General features: G+C 36.3%; 1 protein-coding gene across 3 annotated transcripts in view; it reads right to left on the reverse strand.

Moving 5' to 3' along the window:
* ICE1 (interactor of little elongation complex ELL subunit 1) overlaps positions 1-18,352 on the reverse strand; it is a 74,216-nt gene that overhangs the window by 20,475 nt on the left and 35,389 nt on the right. For 2 of the 3 annotated variants that reach the window (XM_027868823.1, XM_027868824.1), the window contains exons 11-16: positions 17,675-17,764; positions 17,500-17,556; positions 15,337-15,776; positions 8,471-13,411; positions 3,926-4,094; positions 722-882 (exon numbers count right to left, since the gene is read on the reverse strand). In XM_027868823.1, coding sequence (XP_027724624.1) covers positions 722-882; positions 3,926-4,094; positions 8,471-13,411; positions 15,337-15,776; positions 17,500-17,556; positions 17,675-17,764 — 5,858 coding nt within the window. Of the gene's footprint in view, positions 1-721; positions 883-2,505; positions 2,650-3,925; positions 4,095-8,470; positions 13,412-15,336; positions 15,777-17,499; positions 17,557-17,674; positions 17,765-18,352 lie in introns of those variants that run through there. The other variant, XM_027868825.1, reaches the window with a different exon arrangement.

The following is an 18,352-nucleotide window of genomic DNA, read 5'->3' on the forward strand; positions in this document are numbered from 1 at the left end:
ATGCAATAATAAAAAAGACCAACAATAATATAAGACGGTGGAGCTAATTAATCTGACAAGTTCAAATATCAGTATGAAAATCAAAGATATCAAAACTATGAGCTGTGAATAAATAAACTACCAGGAAAAATAAAAGATGACATTTATATAAGTCTTTAGAGGTGTCAAAGCAATCACAATGTCACGAGACCTATGTGAAAACCAGGTTTATTACAAGACAAATGAACATGTGTGTGGAACCCAAAAAGTTCACAGTCCTTATAGAAGTCTGCATATTTATAACAGTATAACAAAAGGAGGAGAAAACAGGAAGGGGCATGGCATGGGAAGGGAAAGGTGGCAAAAAGCACAAAATTCCCCTTGAACGATTGGAACACGGCAATGGCAAAAGCCTCATTCTTTTTCCTCAGGGCCCGAAAGACTGTGAAGATAGAAGGTACTTCAGCTGGACAAGAATTTTTCCAGCCTTGCATAGACTGGCTGATGCCTGCCTTGCCTCCCAAGGACATACGGGGGACCCAGTTTGGGGTGCAAAGGCAGTGGGGGGCGGGGGAGGAAGGGGGAAAGTGCTTCATCCTTGACACATGCAGGGCCTCCTGCATGCTCTGGCCCCAGTGTTTCTGGAAAATATGGCAACTCAAAAAGACAAGATCAAGGGAGTAACAGCCTTTAATAGAGGCAAGTTCTGAAATTAAAAGAATGCAGTAAAAATACAGCATACCTTTTCCCAATTGAGATACATAATCAAGCAGTTCAGAACCTCTCCTTTAGCACGCTGCCGGACAACCAGCTGCATTGCTTTATTAATCACTCCTTGGAAGGCGAATATATCGTGCCATATGTTTGCAATAAACAATGTTAATTTATCAGACTCTGGAAAATCTAAAAGAGAGACACAAAAAGGACAAGAAACCCTTATAACTTACCAACTATATAGCAATTACAATTTTCCATTCATTTTTTTTCTCCTAATACATAGGATGGAGGGGTGTTAAGTCCCCAGCCTCAGACATTCTTTTCTTTTAAATAAACTTTTCTCTTAAAATGGAAAACAAATGATAAAAGCCAATCTGTTTAAATAAATTTTATGCAGGACTTAAAATCACATTTATACGAAGTAGATGGGCTATTACTAAGGAAACTGCTTGATAAATCCAGTATTTGCAGCCTACCAATTCTCTTCCAAAAAGGCCCTCTGGAGATTATATTTAGTACAGTAGCAAATAAAATTATTTGAAGGACAATGCACTTTTAAAAATCTGTCTCCAAAGCAGATCTGGTGCATACACGGGGGAAGCCTGAGTGAAAAGTAATTAACCTAGGGCATTTAATGTACTGTACTGTTACTGATTCAATTATCTTCACCTTGAAGAAACTAGAAGACTACTCTCTATATACTCACAAACACCAGATGCATTTAATAGTTCATTATGATCAAATACAATGCCATTTTAAGATGAATGTAAAAATAAAAAGATTTAGCAATGGCTACAGCAAAAGCAAAAATCTAAGAAATATATATATTTTTTAAGTCTGACTTTTGTTAGGTCATGAAACAAGAAGCTCAACATAACTTCTATTTTTAAAAGAAATTTCTTCTTTCAAGAAAACAGACATTAGGAAGTCTACGGCTATTTTCTGGATTTCTCATAAGGTGTTCACAGACTGGGGATAGACCTCCAGAGATCATTTAGTGCAACCTTGTCATTTTAGAGATGAATAAACTTCTTAGATGACTTGCTCAAGGTCACTTAGATAAGCAGTTGAGAAGGGATTTGAATCCAAGTCTTGGACTTTAAAATTAGCACCTTTTCCTGCTATACCATGAAATGGCTAGAACCACACTTCAAAGAACATTTTCTGTTCTAAACTCTAATAGAAAAAGGGCTACCTTCCTCTTCAAAAATATGATCCAGACCTTAAAAATGCAAACCTATTTTTCACATAAAGGGTACCAACTCCTCATTTACCAATGCACTTCTGCACCAATGAAGGGTACAGAAAATACAGAAGATTATGTATTTATAAAATCATTTATATTTGGATAGATGGATGAAATGGAAAAATTCATCTTCTTATCTTTCTTTAAAACAAATGCAAAATGAGCTTGCCTTTCACAAGCATACATGTAGACCATCAAGGGAACATGTCACTGGTAGAAATGTCATCTTGGGATGAAAATTTTGCCATAAACAATGAAGATAAAAGAGTTAATAATAACTGATTTCTATTTTAAAGACTGAACCCAGAGATTTTCAACCTGGGTTCTCTTATATCCATTATATAATGAAATTCACAAAACAAATTTTAATTTACCTTAATGTTGAAAAATGTCATAGGAGCATCTTTAGAAAGGGCAAAAGAAAAAAATAACAAGCAAAAGGGTATGATAATTCTAGAAAAGATGATTACCATCCATCTAACAACAGGTAATATAGGTAAGCGTTCTTTATAAAACTCACACAAAACAAAGAGAAAGTCTTAAGATGGGCAACTTACATTGCATCTATAGCTATAGCACTCAGATGTCTATTTTAATTCACACTGGCAGTCAGAAGCAGTTAAACACGGCAGCTTCATTCAAAGGGCTATTACAATCATGGGCAAATGATTTGTTTTCACCTGAATTTATACTGGCCCTAGAGATTGCTTTGAGACATGAAGAAGATAAATCTTGGTAAAAAGAAATTATATTTTTGGATAAAATACCCAAACCTTACATTTATATAGCATGTTATAGTAATTAACAAAAAGCTGCTAGATCTTCTACTGTAGATGACATAATCCAGGCTACCTTTAATAATCTGGTGAATGATAAGACAGTTATGGGTAGAGCAGATATCAAGCAATCGTTGGTGAAAGAGTAATTCAAGGCCAGCTCTCATGCTAATCATTTCTTTTCTTCTTCAGTGTGCAGGCATTCTAATCTTCAATCTAAAAGTCTTAATTTTATTAAATTACAGGATCAAAGATCTAGAGCTGGAAGATACCTCAGAGGCCATCTTGTTCAATTTTACAGATAAGGAAAACTGAGGACTGGGAAAGCTAACTGATTATACACTTCTCTCGTGATGAGTAATAAAGCATTTTAACTTGTCATGTGCTTCAAATGGAGTGTCATTATTTTGGGTCAAGCACAGTGTTTCCTAAATGTACTGAGAAAAGAAAACCAAACTAAAAGACACAAGTGATGAGTAATAGTCACCTAAATACAAACTGTGCTAATGTGGTATGCATTTAAATCATGGACATATTTGCTAGGTAGAAAACTGGACACAGAGAATAATTGTATGCCCTTTCACAAGTATACAACATGAAAGAGATATAAATAAATTACACAAATGTTTGCCTAGGAAAAAGTAAAAAGGAAAGTACAAATATAAGGAAAGCTACCCATTTCCCACCAGCTGCTCTACTTTTGGACTTCTCTGGACCTCTGCTCTCCTTCTCCAGGAAACTAACTCATCACTAGGGAATCTCATTATGCTGCAAGATTGAAATCTTCCTGTTTTTCACATCTCAGCAGTGCCCTCTGCCTCTGACTGGACCCTTGGATTGGAGGGCAGGGTCATGGGCTCCAGGGCCTCCATTCAAAGGGAGCTTAGCACAGTTTTCTCCACATTTCCCACCACTAACACTGCTTTTGGACTTCACAGGAACTTTCTTTCTTTCTCTCTCTCTCGTCTCCCTGGGCCAGGTCCCTCCTACCCACCCCATATCATGAGCTTTTCAGCTTCCTTTTGTGTGTCATATTCACCATTATAAGGTAAGGTCCTTGAGTACAGGGATTAATACCTTTGTTTTTATTTGTATTTGTATCTCTAGCACTTAAAATAGCCCCTGGGAACAAAGCAGGCTCTTAAAAAATGTTCATTGATTGACTGAGAGCATATTTCCAAGACAGTGTTACAGTCCATCAACATACCTTCCTTAAGTAAGTCATAGCAAAATAGTCGGGCTCTTTCCAAGTCTCCCAGTTGCCGACATATTCCAACATACACTCTGCAGAGAGCATGAATGTAAGTGTGATCCAAGGATGTCTTGTGAATTTTCAGTTCAGAGAGAATAGCACGAAGCAAAGGCTGTGCTAAGTGCTGTATTAAAAATGTAAAAGTGATTTATTACTTGCATTTATATTCAGCAAAGACAAGAACAATTAACTGATAAGGAAAAATGAAACACAAAAATCTCTTATGAGTAAATAAAACATCAGTACAATATGTGTGGGTAGCAGTTGAGAGAACCAAAATGATTGAATCTGCATCATCGCCAACATTCTGTATTTGAGTATTCTGTATTTGAGCTAAGCTTTATTTTCCTGAGTTAAAGTTTAATTTCCCTGTATATCATGTCATTTCAAAAAAATCAGCTATATTGAACCTCTATCTGCTAGGCAGAATGCAGACAGATGCAACCAATCAGCATCCCCAATACTTGGAAATTCCCAGTTCTTACCACCAATAAGAAACAGGATAACTCAATCTTACTCCTGTTCTAGTTTTATTAACCTTGTAACTACATCCTACCATATTTCTGTCTACTATATAATGCCTGTTCTATTTTTGTACTCCATTATAAAATCCTTGCAACTTCTTTGCTCGGGGTCTTTGTGTCTACTGAGGCGGCCCTGGAACTGATTTGTTTTGCAAATGCATGTCTTGCCAATAAACTGCATTGTTTAGACTATTTCCTCAATTATACTACCTATGGGATGCTCGAAAAATTACTTCAACTTTCTGGGCTTCATTTACACATCTACAAAAACAAGGAGTTAGATGACATTTAAGGTCCATTCCAGCTTTACACTTGTGAATCCAAGTGATAGCATCATGCCTTAGAGTCTTATAAAAAATAAAATACAATGAAGGAAAAAAATAATTCTAAATAATTACACACAGACCAATATGGGGACAATGTCTATTGAGTGGTAAAGAACTTTAGTCTTATTTAAGTTTTCATATCTTTTAGGATAATAGGCTCTCAATGGCCTCAATAACAAAATTTTACTCTAAAAACAACAGCAAAATATAGGACTAAGGATTCTACTATTACTTGAGAAGTTAAGTCTCAAAATTCTGGCTTTCCTACTATTATCTGAAGTTGGGTATTACTTAATTACATATCTACTTTATAATTATGCCCTTCTTTTTACATTTCCTATTTCTTCACTTTCCCTACTTATCTTCCTTGGGCATTTCAAACACTGTTAGGATAACTATTATTAAGAATAACAACAGACCTGTACAGTGCTTAAAAATTTAGATGGCCATTGCATATCTTATTTAATTTTCACAATAATCTTGTGAAATGGATCACACAAGTATAATTACTACCAATTTTCAGATGAGGAAGCAGACTAACCAGAGGTTAAATGAATTGCCCACAGTCTACTACTGTCAGGATTCAAATTTGGATAGCTCATGACGACTCCTCTGTCTCCAGAGTTCTTAATACATCACACTACATCATGATTGTTACATGAAATACACTGATTCTTAAATACAATGACAGTGATGCTACTAATAACTTACATTTATATAGCATCTTACAGGTTTGCTATTTTTATTCACTTTAAAATACTCTTAAAAGTTACACTGACATACCCTAATGTTCTTTTTCATAAAAAGACAAAAGAAAACTAATAACATCTATAGCACTAAGATGATATTTAAGTAACTTTGTTTTGTTTTGAAAAGGCAGTTAATGTCTAAAGACCATTCTCAGATAAGTTACCATGCTGGTGATACAAATCTTCAGTTGTCTTAAAAGCACATTACTTTTATAAACTTTTACATCTTAAGTATAAATGTTCAACTTTTGTTTCTAGGAAACATTTTTGAAAAAGAAAAGAATATAAATGCTGATGACTTATACCATATCTTTAGTAAATTCCTTCCAAAAGACCTGGAGACACTAGATTCAGCAATCACATACTTTCTCTATATATTCACCGTTCTCTAGGTTTTTGTGGGTACTTAATGATAATGATGATAATTTTATATCTATCTAAAGGTTATAAACAATGTACCAGTCTCTTCCTACCCATCTGAATCCTCCTTCTCAGTTTCCTCTGCTGGTTCTTCATAAAAGTTATACCACTAACCAGGAATATCCCACAAGGGTCTGTCCTCGGCTTTCTCCTTTCCGTCTATTACTATTACAATTGGTGGTCCAAATGCTTCTGATGGACTACATTATCACCTTTATGTCAATGCTTCTTAGATCTATTTGTCCAGCCCTAATCTCTCTCCTAATCTCCATTCTCCCACTACCAAATTATTCTCAGGACATCTCAACTGGTGGTCTTGTAGACAGCTAAAAATCAAACATGCCTAAAACTAAACACATCTCTTTTCCTTCAAATACTCCTCCTCTTAGTAACTTCCCTATTACTGCTGAAGGCACCAACCTCTTCTCAGTAATCTAGGTTTGCAACCTTGGTGTCTTCCTGGACTTTTAACTCACACTCAGCTCATCTATTTAAACTGCTGCAAAGTTTTGGCATCCGCAGCTCCTATTCTCTCTTACCCTCCATGTCCAATCTGTTGCCAAGACTGTCAGTTCTATGCTCACAACATACATACATACATACATATGTGTGTGGGGGTGTTTATATATATATATATATACACATATATATATAGTGTGTATATATATACATATATACATATATATGTTTTTAACATGGTCTCCCTTCCTCATGTATGTGTGTGCAGACATATATAGATATCTGTCTATCATCTCCATGACTCAAGTCTCTCCAGTTCTAATGTGCAGGTCTGACCATGTCATCTTCCTATTCAATAAACTTCAGTTGTTTGCTTTCATCTCTAAGATCAAATATAAAATCCTGCTTAGCTATTAAGGCTTTTCATAGCCTGGTCTCTTCCTACCTTTCCAGTCTTCTTATTCCACTCTACTTAAGTCTGCAATGCAGCAATACTGGCTTCCGTGATGTCCCTCCTCCAAGACACTCTGTCTCCTGACACCATACATCTCCATTAGTTGTCCCTAATGCCCGGAACCCTCTTCCTTTCTCATTTCTACCTCCCTGCTTCCTTGCCTTCATTTAAGTCTTTGGCCTTCTGCCAAAAAAACAAAACAAAACAAAAACCTGCTTGGTTCTCCTTAATCTTAGGGCTTTCCTTAAGATTATCTCCATTTTATCCTGCATATATCTTGTCTGTACATAGTTGCTTACATATTGTCTCCCCCATTTGACTGTAAACTCCTTGAAAGCAGGGACTGTTTTTCTCCCTTTCTTTGTATCCCCAGCACTTAACACAGAGCCTGTTGCACAGCAGGTACTTAATAAATGCTTGTTGACTTGACTTGCCTTAATATCTCTCATATACATCCTCTTCTTTCCACTCACATGCTCATACCCTGATATATGTCCAAATCACACAGACTATTGTAGTACCCTACCTGTTGGTCCCCCCACCTTAAGAAGTCTCCCTCCACACCAATCCATCTACCATTCAACTACCAAGTGATTTTCCTACAATTCAAGTTTAACTAAGTCTCCCCTCTACCCAATAAACTCTAATGGCTCCTTTTTGCTTCCAGGATTAAATATCAAGTCTTCTGTTTGGCTTTCAAAGTCATTCACAATCCAGTTCCTTTTGATCGTTGCAATATTTTTATATTTTACTCCCCTCCACACACTCTGCATTCTAGCTGCACTGGTCTTCTTGTTGTGCCTCATCCAGGACACTTCATCTCATGACCTCAAGCCTTTTCACTGGCTACTCCCATGACTGCAATGTTTTCCCTCCTCAACTCTGCCTGGGGGATTCTTTGCTTTTTTTCCAAGACTAAACTCAATTCCTAATTTTTGCAAAAGGCGGGGGGGGAGAAGGCAGGACCTCTCACGTCCATTGCTAGTGCCTTCCTTTTGAGATGACCTCATATTGACACTTAGGTGAGTGTGCGCGTTAGGAACCCCACAGATCAGCAGGGTATCTATAGCAGATCAGCAAGGTATCTATATTGTAGTATGAGTTGCCTGGGACTCTGAGAGCTGCAGTTACTTACTTGCTCATGGTTATAAAACAAATGTGTGTAAGAGAAAGAATGTGAACCTAGATCTACTTGCCTCCTTATCCACTATACAACATTACATTAATAATTATAATTATTTAATAAATTGTATAGCTAAATATATTACAATTAAATAAGCTCTAAGCTCCCTAAATAAAGGCTGTTTATTATCATGAAATACCTTAAGATTAAATATACTTACTGGCTTTGAAAATAACATTAAATTTGAGATATTTTCCAAGACAAGCTACTAGGCCAAGGGCTTAAAACAAGTTTAATTTGTAAGAACTGCTAAATACACCTAATAAAGTAACTATGTGCTACCAAATTTTATGGGGCTAACGATTCTTGAAACAAAAAGTTTTCAAAGAAGATTTGGCTTTGAGCACAAATATAATAATTAGATACAACAGATCAAATAACATACCTTCTTTGTGGTACTAAATTCACAAACAACTTCTTTCTCTTGATCCCTCATCACTGGCTTTTTCGAAACATTTCCTACATGCACATGACTTCGAATGACAGGTAACAAATCAAAAGATGACTCAGCAATCTTTTTCAGGACATTGCTCATGGCCTTATCATGTGGCTCTTTATATTCCTGTAAAGCTGAAGATGATTCTGTAACAGAGTTGTCTATGGGTTCCTGAACAGAACTCTGATCATCACGTATTATTTCATTTTCAGCTTGAGAAGAACTAGTATGGGGCATCTTGATGATTTCTGGTACATCTACCTTAATCTCCAATTTTGGTGACTCGCTGTCTAGACGTAACCTCTTGGCGCTCCTTAAGATGGTTGATGGCACCAATGGTCTTTTCCCACTGTGACTCTGGAAACTCATAAGCTCAGTCCCAGAATCTTTTAGTTTACCTTGATCACACTCAGTGTTGGAATTGCTTCCTGTTTTAACAAAAGCAGTTGATGTAGATGTGATTGTTTTGAATCCTGTAATATTATTCACAGGCCCTGGTAAATTCTTACAATCTGCTGGTGGGCATCTATTCAGCTGAATATTCCCTTTGAGAATGTTAAGTGTCCTTGCTCTGGCAGATAGTTCTGGGTACATGGTATCAAGGATTTTTACAGAGTTCTCCTGGGGCCCTGCTAGTGTAGTACTGCCAACTGCCAATGGAGGAAGCCTGCCAGGCACAGGAAGTGCATGCTTTGGTGTGGCAGCACAAAACTGCAAAGGAGATGATAAGATTCTCCGACTGGCAGGTGCATCTGAAGGAGATGGAGTACTATGCATAGGAGACTTGTACCGTGGATCATCGGAGAGTGGAGACATGAGTGGAGGGACTGGTGTATCACGCAATGGAGAAATCAGATCATCAAGTGGTGAAGTTGGAGAAGATTGACTAGAGGTTGACATTAGAGGGGAAACTGGATGCAGAGTCCTTGGTGGTGTTGCTAGCAGTGGTGCAAGCAAAGGAGGCAAAGGTGGCCCCATCTCTTGCCTTATTTTACTCAGAGTATCAGGAGAACATTTAGTTGGTGTAGAAGTATCAGCAGTTGCCAAAACTGGCTGAGCTAAATGACTCTGTTGAGTTTTGGCTTTGCTTTTTACTCTTGAAGACTTTCGAGAAGCTTTGCCCCGGCTAACTTCAACTTTAGATTTGGCTAAAGTCTTTGCCAGGATGTGTGATGGTTCTTGGTTTGACGTTTCGGACCCCCTCTTACTTTGATTCACTAAATCAACAAATGGTTCAAGTTCTAAAGTATCATGTGTACTATCAAAGGAAATATTTGATGATTCTGAAGTCTGATTATTTCCTTGAGAGTCAAAACTTACATCAGACATAGATGGGTTCCACAACGTGTCTTTATCAAAAATAACATTTTGACCACTGTTTGAGCCATCTTTCTGTCTAGATGAAGGGCAGTCCTCATAATGACATTCATTAGATGGGGGGTCACTCTGCTCTTGTTCAGTGTTGGGTGTGTACTCAGTAGGGGTAACTAGATCAAGTGCATCTTCTAAGACATGTCCAGAAAGAATACTTTGCACTATAGGTACTGCATCAGGAAGTTCATGTACTACAATTTGGTCTGTGCTTGATTTGAGATTTTCACCCTGTGTAATCTTCCAATCTTCATATTCTTTGATACTTAAATTCAAATTACCATCTTTTCCATATCCATTTACAATTTCTGAATTCATCCTAGATATATGATGGAATAACACTGCTCCTTCTGAATTGCTAGTATGTTGCTCAATGGTATTTTTTCCAACTGTCTCAGGTCTCATCTCAATGGTGTCTTTACTATCACTTCTTACCTCAGCTGCATCTGAATACTCTTTATGCTCCCTTCTTTCAGTATCAGTGCAGGACTTTCTTTCAGTATCAAAATCTAAAACTAATGATTGTTTTATGTCTGATGAACACTTAGTTATTTCACAGAAAAGAGATTTTTCTTTCAAATGTCCAATTACAATACTGTTACATGTGTTCAAATTAGAGGAAACATCGGTATATTTAGTATGAGCATCTTTACAATTGTTTTGAGTTTCAGGTACATCTTTGGTGTAAGTCTTAGTGGCTTCCCCCAGTGAGCAATGAGTAAACTGACTTGCACACTTAACCTTTCTTAAAGGATAATCTTCTTCCTCTGAATCATCTGTCTCTTTTGAAATCTCGTAAGTTTTCACCCAAGAGTGTTTTCTCAAGTTTTCTTCAAATTCCTTTCCTGGTTTTAGTTCTTTTTTATTTTCCTTATTTGCTACTATTTTGTCAAAACATTCTAAAACAGAGTTTCCTGAAGTATAGTCCTGTGACTGGCTATTTTCAAGAAGCTTAACTATCTCTGATGTAGAAAATCCATTTGTCTCAGAAACAGCACTTATATTAAAATCTTTCAAGGCTGATGTCAAATACTCTATTTCTAAAGAGCCTCTCTTTTTCATATGTTCATGAGCATCTTTATGAGTATCAGTTTCTCTCATTTGTGTTTGTGGTTCTTTGTTGAAATTTTGCTCTTTAGTTTCACTCTTAGTTTCAGCCTCATTTTTACTTTTATTTTCATAACTAATTTGATTATCCTTCTCATCTTCAGAATCTTGTTTTGTTTCTTCTTGGCTACCCATATAGCCCTGTACAATGTCATTAAGTATATTTAGGCTAACATGGGTCTCATTTTCATCTTTTTTACTTAGGGATGAAGAGAAAGCACTTCCTTCTTTTGTATAAGTATCCAAACAAGTATTCTCAGGAGTTCTCTCATTCTGAACTTGCTGAACACTAACAGACACCGAGTCCAAAGGTGTAATTAGGGTTTCAACATCTGATATAGAAGCATCTCTTGAGCAAATTTCTTCTGTGGCCAAACCATCTGGAAGTGTAATATCTGGGGACGGAGGAAATTCTTCCTTAGCACTCATGGTTTTAAGATGACTTTGGTTTTGCAGATCTTGCTTTTTATCTACTTCTGACACATTCTTCTGGTTCTGTAGAGGTATTTCTCCGGATCTGGCTGATAATTTCCTAACTGTGTCATAATGAGAATTTTCTACTGATAAAGATTCACTAAAAGACTTTAAATCTGATGTTAACCAGGTAGTAGAGTCTTCTGATGAAGTACAGCTTACTGTCTCTATTTGCTTGATTTTTTCTGAGTGGCATTTCTTTTCGTCGACACATTTTGTTTCAGATGGCATATGTTGTTCAGTTTCAGTGCAAGTATTCTCAGGAGCCAAAGTCTTCTCTTTATCATGAGACCCAAAATCCTCCAAGTTGGTAACCTGGGGCTCTTCAGATTTCAACTGCTCAGGAATAATTGAGACTTGGTTATTTGAAATAGAAACAACTTTGAATTCTCTTGGATTAACTTCTTCTATATGACAATCCAATTTAGATGATGACAGCATATTTTCTAAAACAGGCATTTCTGTTTGTAATTGCTTATTATCTTCTTGTTCACATTTGAGTTTAGCTTCTGGACTTTCTTCATATTCCCTCTCTGTTACCACACCTGCATCTATATTGTGGCACGAAGCACTTAGGTCTAAATCAAGATCTCTCTTTACCAAGTCACTCTGTGAAGCTGCTGAAATTAAATCATCTGATTTAGTTGTATTAAGCTCAATTCCTGCTTCTTCAATTTCACACTGTTCATCACCTGTGCCCTTTATAAATGCTGCCTGATCAACTATGTATATGTTAGTCATGACTTTTGATACATCAGAACATTCTGTCTCTCTGCTGATTTGATCAGTAAGCATGGGTGTTGCTGAATTAGGCCTCAAAGCATATATGTTTTTCTCTAGATTGTATTCTCCTTCAGAATAATCTGTAGGTTCAGACTGCTTATCTAAAGCATTTGAAATTTTATTCCGCATTGTTTCATAGGATTGTTGTTCCATGCAATGGAGTGGACTGGGAACAGTTTCATTTAAAAAGTCTGTACTTACAACTTCAATTAAAGTACACTGCCCATTGAATTTCCAAGAAATCTCATTATTACATCCTAAGTCAAAGGAGAATTGAGGATTACTACAATTAGATGACATAACATTGGGAGAAGAGGATACAAGATCTGTCTTGATATCAAGCTCACTTGTGTCTATCATAATGGGTACATCTTGATTGGATTCAGAAAGTTTCTGTATATTAAGCCCTTGCATTTCTTTTGCCTCCTTTCCAGGCAATTCTCTAGCTATTTCTTGGAAATGTTCAGAGACTATGAGCATTTTTTCATTTTCAGAGGCAAGTCCACTAATGGGTGTTTGTGTAGTAAATTCTGATTGGTGTGACTCAGTTCCAGGCAATGTGTTTTCTTCTTCAGATGCAATTGGTACAACTAACTTTTCCTGGCTAAGTAGAGCATTACATATTTCTTCATTTAAAATAGCATTATCTGTCATTTCCACTAAGTCATCAGATATCTTCTGTAAACACTCAGTTTCAGTGGATATACAGGGTATTCTAAAGGATGCTCCTTTACTTTCCAGTAGTGCACCCTCATTATCTTGTGGCACAACATCTTTATCTGAGACATATTTATTTTCATCTTCTGTACTCTCACATGAGACCACAAGGTGCTCTTTATAGGATAATGCATCAGCACCTGAAAAAGGCATCTCCACATCTTTTGAATTAGGTTTACTATCCTTACATTTTAATTCTGCTGTTAAAATATCACATCCAATAGCTGTTTCTTCATTCATTTCCACAGTCACTGGATCCTGGATTCCAAAGTCTGGTTCAGGTTGTTCTATAAGTTTGCTACTTTCTTCTTTCCCGCTAGAAGAGTTAAAAGTATTCTGTGACTCAGTTGTGCCATTTTCTAAAAGAGATTGCATAGTGTATTCACTACCCACCAACTCTTCTTCACTGGAATCTGTAAAATCTCCAAAATAGTCCTCCTGGGGAGAAAAAAATACCATATGATTAGTTACATCAGCTTCCTTAATCAAATAAATCGTTCAGGTCTAACAGATTCACAAAATACCTCATCCTTACCCCCTCAGGACTTTTAATGAAGAGTTCAGTTCACTATGATCTTTATTAAAGGGCTGATATATTCATTTAAAAAAAAAGATGTACAACATAACATATATCAACTTGCATACTAAATAACCTTTACTGGGTAGTTAAGCGAGTATCACTCATCAAGTTTATATCAGCATAGGCCAAGCCTGGCACTGAGACAGGCATGTACTATAGTAATATTTCCAGTAATATTAGCATACATTTTCATTATTTTGCATTATTAGGGGCAAATACTACAGCCTCCCCCATAAAAAAAAAAAGAAATTATAAAGATACACATATTATTTTTTAGAATGATAAAGGCAAGTTATATTCTATGCACCTAATATAATTCTATAAATCAAACTTTTGTGATCCTTTGAATAATTGTATATACCCAATGCCACTAGTAAGGGCTAAGACTAATTGTTCCAAAAACATTCACAATCTGACCCATAAAATCTTAAGAAATGATGGGAAATTTAGAGTTGACATTCACAAAACCAAAGATAGAATTTGTGTTGGAAAGGACTTTGTCAAGCCAATACTCTAAACAATAGCTTCAACAAAGGTGTCACATTAGCATGTGCTTGAAATTCTAATGAGGAAGAAATGACCATTCCCCCTGAAGCAGTCCATTGTACTTTTCAATTACTGGTACAATGAAAAAAACCTTCCTCTCTGCAACTTCTGCTTATTATGCCTATTGCTGCCCTCTAGGGCAAATCAAAACACTTCTAAACTCTTTCATGTGGCAAATATAGACAAACATTTGAAGCCAGCTATCATCTCTTCCTTTAGGTTTTCTCTGCTCCAGTATAAACATGACCCCTTCCCTCAACTAATGTGTCTAGTAGGCACTTGGGAACCTTCATGATGCGAGTCATCTTCCTCTGGAAACTTTACATTATTTGCTACCCATAATTAATAAAATTAATTATTAACTGCCCAGAAATTATGTCTCTAGGACTTTTCATATGTCACACCCAGTTTTCTCACATGCCCTCCAACATTTATCATTTTCCTTTTTTATCATATTAGCCAATCTGATGGGTGTGAGGTGGTAACTGAGTTGTTTTAATTTGCATTTCTCTAATCAATAGTGCACAAATGAGCATTTTTTCATCTGATTATAGATAGCTTTGATTTCTTCATCTGAAAATTGCCTGTTTATATCCTTTGATCATTTATTGATTGGGAAATGACTTTTACTTTTAAAATTTTGATTCAGTTCTCTAATATATTTGAGAAAAGAGGCCTTTATCAGATACTTGCTGTGAAAATTTTTTCCCAGGTTTTTGCTTTCCTTCTAATTCTGGATGCATTGGTCTTGTTTAAGCAAAACCTTTTATATCATCAAAATTACCCATTTTACATTTCGTAAATGCTCTTTATGTATTATTTGCTCCTAAATTCTTCCTTTATCCATAGATCTGACAGGTAAACTATTCCATGGTCTCCTAATCTGCTAATGGTATCACCCTTTATATCTAAACCACGTACCCATTTTGACCTTACATTCGTATATGGTGTGAGATGTTGGTCTATGCCTAGTTTCTGCCATACTGTTTTCGAGTTTTCCCAGAAGTTTTTGTCAAATAATGAGTTTCTGTCCCAAAAGCTTGGCTCTTTGGGTTGATCAAATACTAAACTACTATGGTCATTTATTACAATGTACTGTGTACCTAATTCATTCCATTGATCTACCACTCTATTTCTTAGCCAGTACTAGAAATCGTCATTTGTATCACAGCTAACTCACATTAACATTAAACATAACTACGTATTTGGTAATATATTCAAATACTCTGTAACTTACAGGTGCAAGTGGCGAGGATGATGGCACCTGACATCGTAACGGTGTTGGAGGGGGCGTACACACTGGGGATAAAAGTGGTGGGGGAAGTCTGAAGAGGGCAAAGATGGCTTCCAGATCCTTCATGAGTGGTTTATCTTCCAGATCTTCCTGATCAGAGGAATCAGAACTATCATCCTCCCAACTGCTTGGCACGAAAACCTCAGGATTTCTGTCCTCATGAAAAGCCGAGTCATTACTGCAGTCCTGCACACTGACAGTGATAGGGCCATCCTCCTCAGCTGACCTACTCCCTCCAAGGAGTTCCTGCTCTAACTGCACTGAGAAGCTTGTCAGGCAAGTCTTCATTTCAGGAGGTCCGAGGTGATTGCTCTGCACTCGAGGTAGCAGTCCACATTCTTCAACAGATTTTCTAGATTTTATATTTTCTTTGGCAGTCTTTTCTATGGACAGACATTTTAAATTAAACTTTGGGATATCAGTTGGTTTTCTGTACTCTTATGGTATAATTCTATAAACCAGTAATTATATCAAAGACCTAACAGGAAAAAAATACAGTAAAAAGTGAAACTTTTCTCAACTATTTCTCATAAATTGAATGTCATGTAAATAAATAAGTTTGTCATCTTTCAGACATTAAGATAACAATGCTAACCAATCAGGAAGGTATATCATTTGAACTTTGTGTCTACTGGTTTGATAGGCTCATGTCATAATTCATGCACTTCTCTTGCCAACTACCCTTTAAACCAACAAAATATACATAGGACAGCTAGTTTCAGGAATGCGGTTTGTGGAAAAGCTGCCCACCTCATAAGGAAATTGTACCTACTACTGCAGCCACCTTATTGCAATGTTCTAACCAACACAAATGCTTTGTAGCATATATCAAAAAAGAACTTTCTGTTCTCAATTTTAATTAAAATACAGATTGCCAATGATCAAAAAAGAAAGAACATCTCTAGATTAAAGGAAATTATAATTGCCATTCTTGTCAAGTGAACATTTTCTATGTATAATAAGAATATTAAGAAACTCCTATTTGTTTTCATTTCCACTATACAAGGGTATAAATAATAAATTTGTTGTTCATCAACAAGTTTTAAAAATTTCGATGACAGACATCAGAATCTGTCCTTTTAGAAACATCCTTGCATATCTTTCAAAATATTATCCAAAACATATTCATCATTCATGGGGCCAAATGTTCAAAATAGGATCACCCAGTGAAATACTGGGCATGAAACAAACTTATAAATGGGAAAAACATTCTGAATTGCAATGTTTAACTTTAAAATTTAGCAAACACATAATCCAATCTATTGCCTAGGTTGAGGAAACTCCAACCACATGTAACTTTATGTAAATGTCCAATTTTAAATCTGATATAAGGGTCAAAAATATTCATGTTCTTATCTTCTAGATTATTCTTAATGGGTTTGATCACTGCAACTGCAAGACAATTAGTATGTGTAAATTTTCAATGGCCTAGGAACACATCAGCTAATCTAGTTGCAATCTCATGACTGCTGCCAAAAATGACACTGAGGTGCCCCCTTCCACATCGATGAACTGGGAATAGGGGAGGGAGGAAGGAGATGACATGGGTGATTTTTGTTAAACTTTAAACTCCAAATAGGTGTATACTCCACATAAGGCATATTAAATGTAATAACTATGCTGTGTACAACTAACTCTAAAGGCCAGATAGAAAAGTTAGCCTATAAGGAACTGGTCCTGTTTCAAAATACTAAATCAAAGTGGGGCTTTACCAATCACATACTATGTAGTAAGAAGCATGGTACCATGGATAGCTCTTGGAAGTTGGCTGCATGACTCTACATAAGTTCCTTCAACATCTCAGTGCTCCAGACAATTTTGTAAGCTGAAAAACAGCTGCCTATCTGCATTGGTAGAGGGCATTTCTTCACTGAGATCTCTCTATGCCCAAGAAATAATAGGTCTGAACTAAAACCAAAAGTAGGGGAATATGTGGCAATGGTATATTCATAGTCTTCCTCCTAGAACCCAAATATTTGAAATCAAACATTTTTAGGTTAGTGTATCTAGAAGATGCTATCAGTTTGGTGAAAAAATTGACTGACTGACTAAACTGACAAAAATTTGGTCAAATGGTCATTTTCTTATAATATATTGAATACACACCTTTCTTGTACTCCATGGATTTTTTTTCAGTTATCTCTGAACATTCAATGATGGAAGCTGTGGCAAATCAAAAGCCAAATACATTATTTACTAAGAACATAGTAGGAATCATGCTATAATGGAGAAAAAAAACAGTAACTGTTTTGCTGATATTCCTTTGAATAACTCGTCTTACCCTGGACATCTTCAACGTCTTCATTTTGTAACCTTTCTTTTGTAGAGTCAATGCACAGCCAGAGCTCTTTCAAGAGCAGTTTTATTTTTCCTAAGAAAAATATGAAAAGCATTAAGTCTTCTTCATTTAATAAAATCTACTTTAGGTCAGCTAAAGCAAGCATGCTGCCCAAAACCCAATCTTTTTTAGGTATTTCATTAGGATTTATACAAATAAGTGAATAATAACAATAATGTGCACTATAATTATTACTGTGCACTGCAGTGTACTAAAATATTGTGCACTGCAATTCCCAGTAAAATTCAACAAGTATTATAAATTCCATCTTACAAATGGAGGAAACAGAGAGGTTAAGTGATTCATTCAAGGTCACAACAGTAGCAGAGCTAAATATAGTGAAAGAAATCTATCTTCTACCTCACATAATCAGATTTGAAGGTAAACAGAGAAGTAGTTATCTAGTCTGACATATATCTGTGTAGGAATCCTCTATTCAGCAATGCTAACAAGGGGTTATACACCTGCAGCTAAAGAATTCCTCCTCATTGAGTCACTGCAGACTCTTCTATCTGGTTTTCATCCTCACTATTCTGTTAAACTGCTCTTGAGGGTTCCCAATGACCACATTACAGGCAAATTCAAGGACATTTTGTCAGCTTTCATCCTCCTTAACCACTT

This window comes from Vombatus ursinus, unplaced genomic scaffold, assembly GCF_900497805.2.
Source record: "Vombatus ursinus unplaced genomic scaffold, bare-nosed wombat genome assembly UNPS02014791.1, whole genome shotgun sequence".
Taxonomy (NCBI): domain Eukaryota; kingdom Metazoa; phylum Chordata; class Mammalia; order Diprotodontia; family Vombatidae; genus Vombatus; species Vombatus ursinus.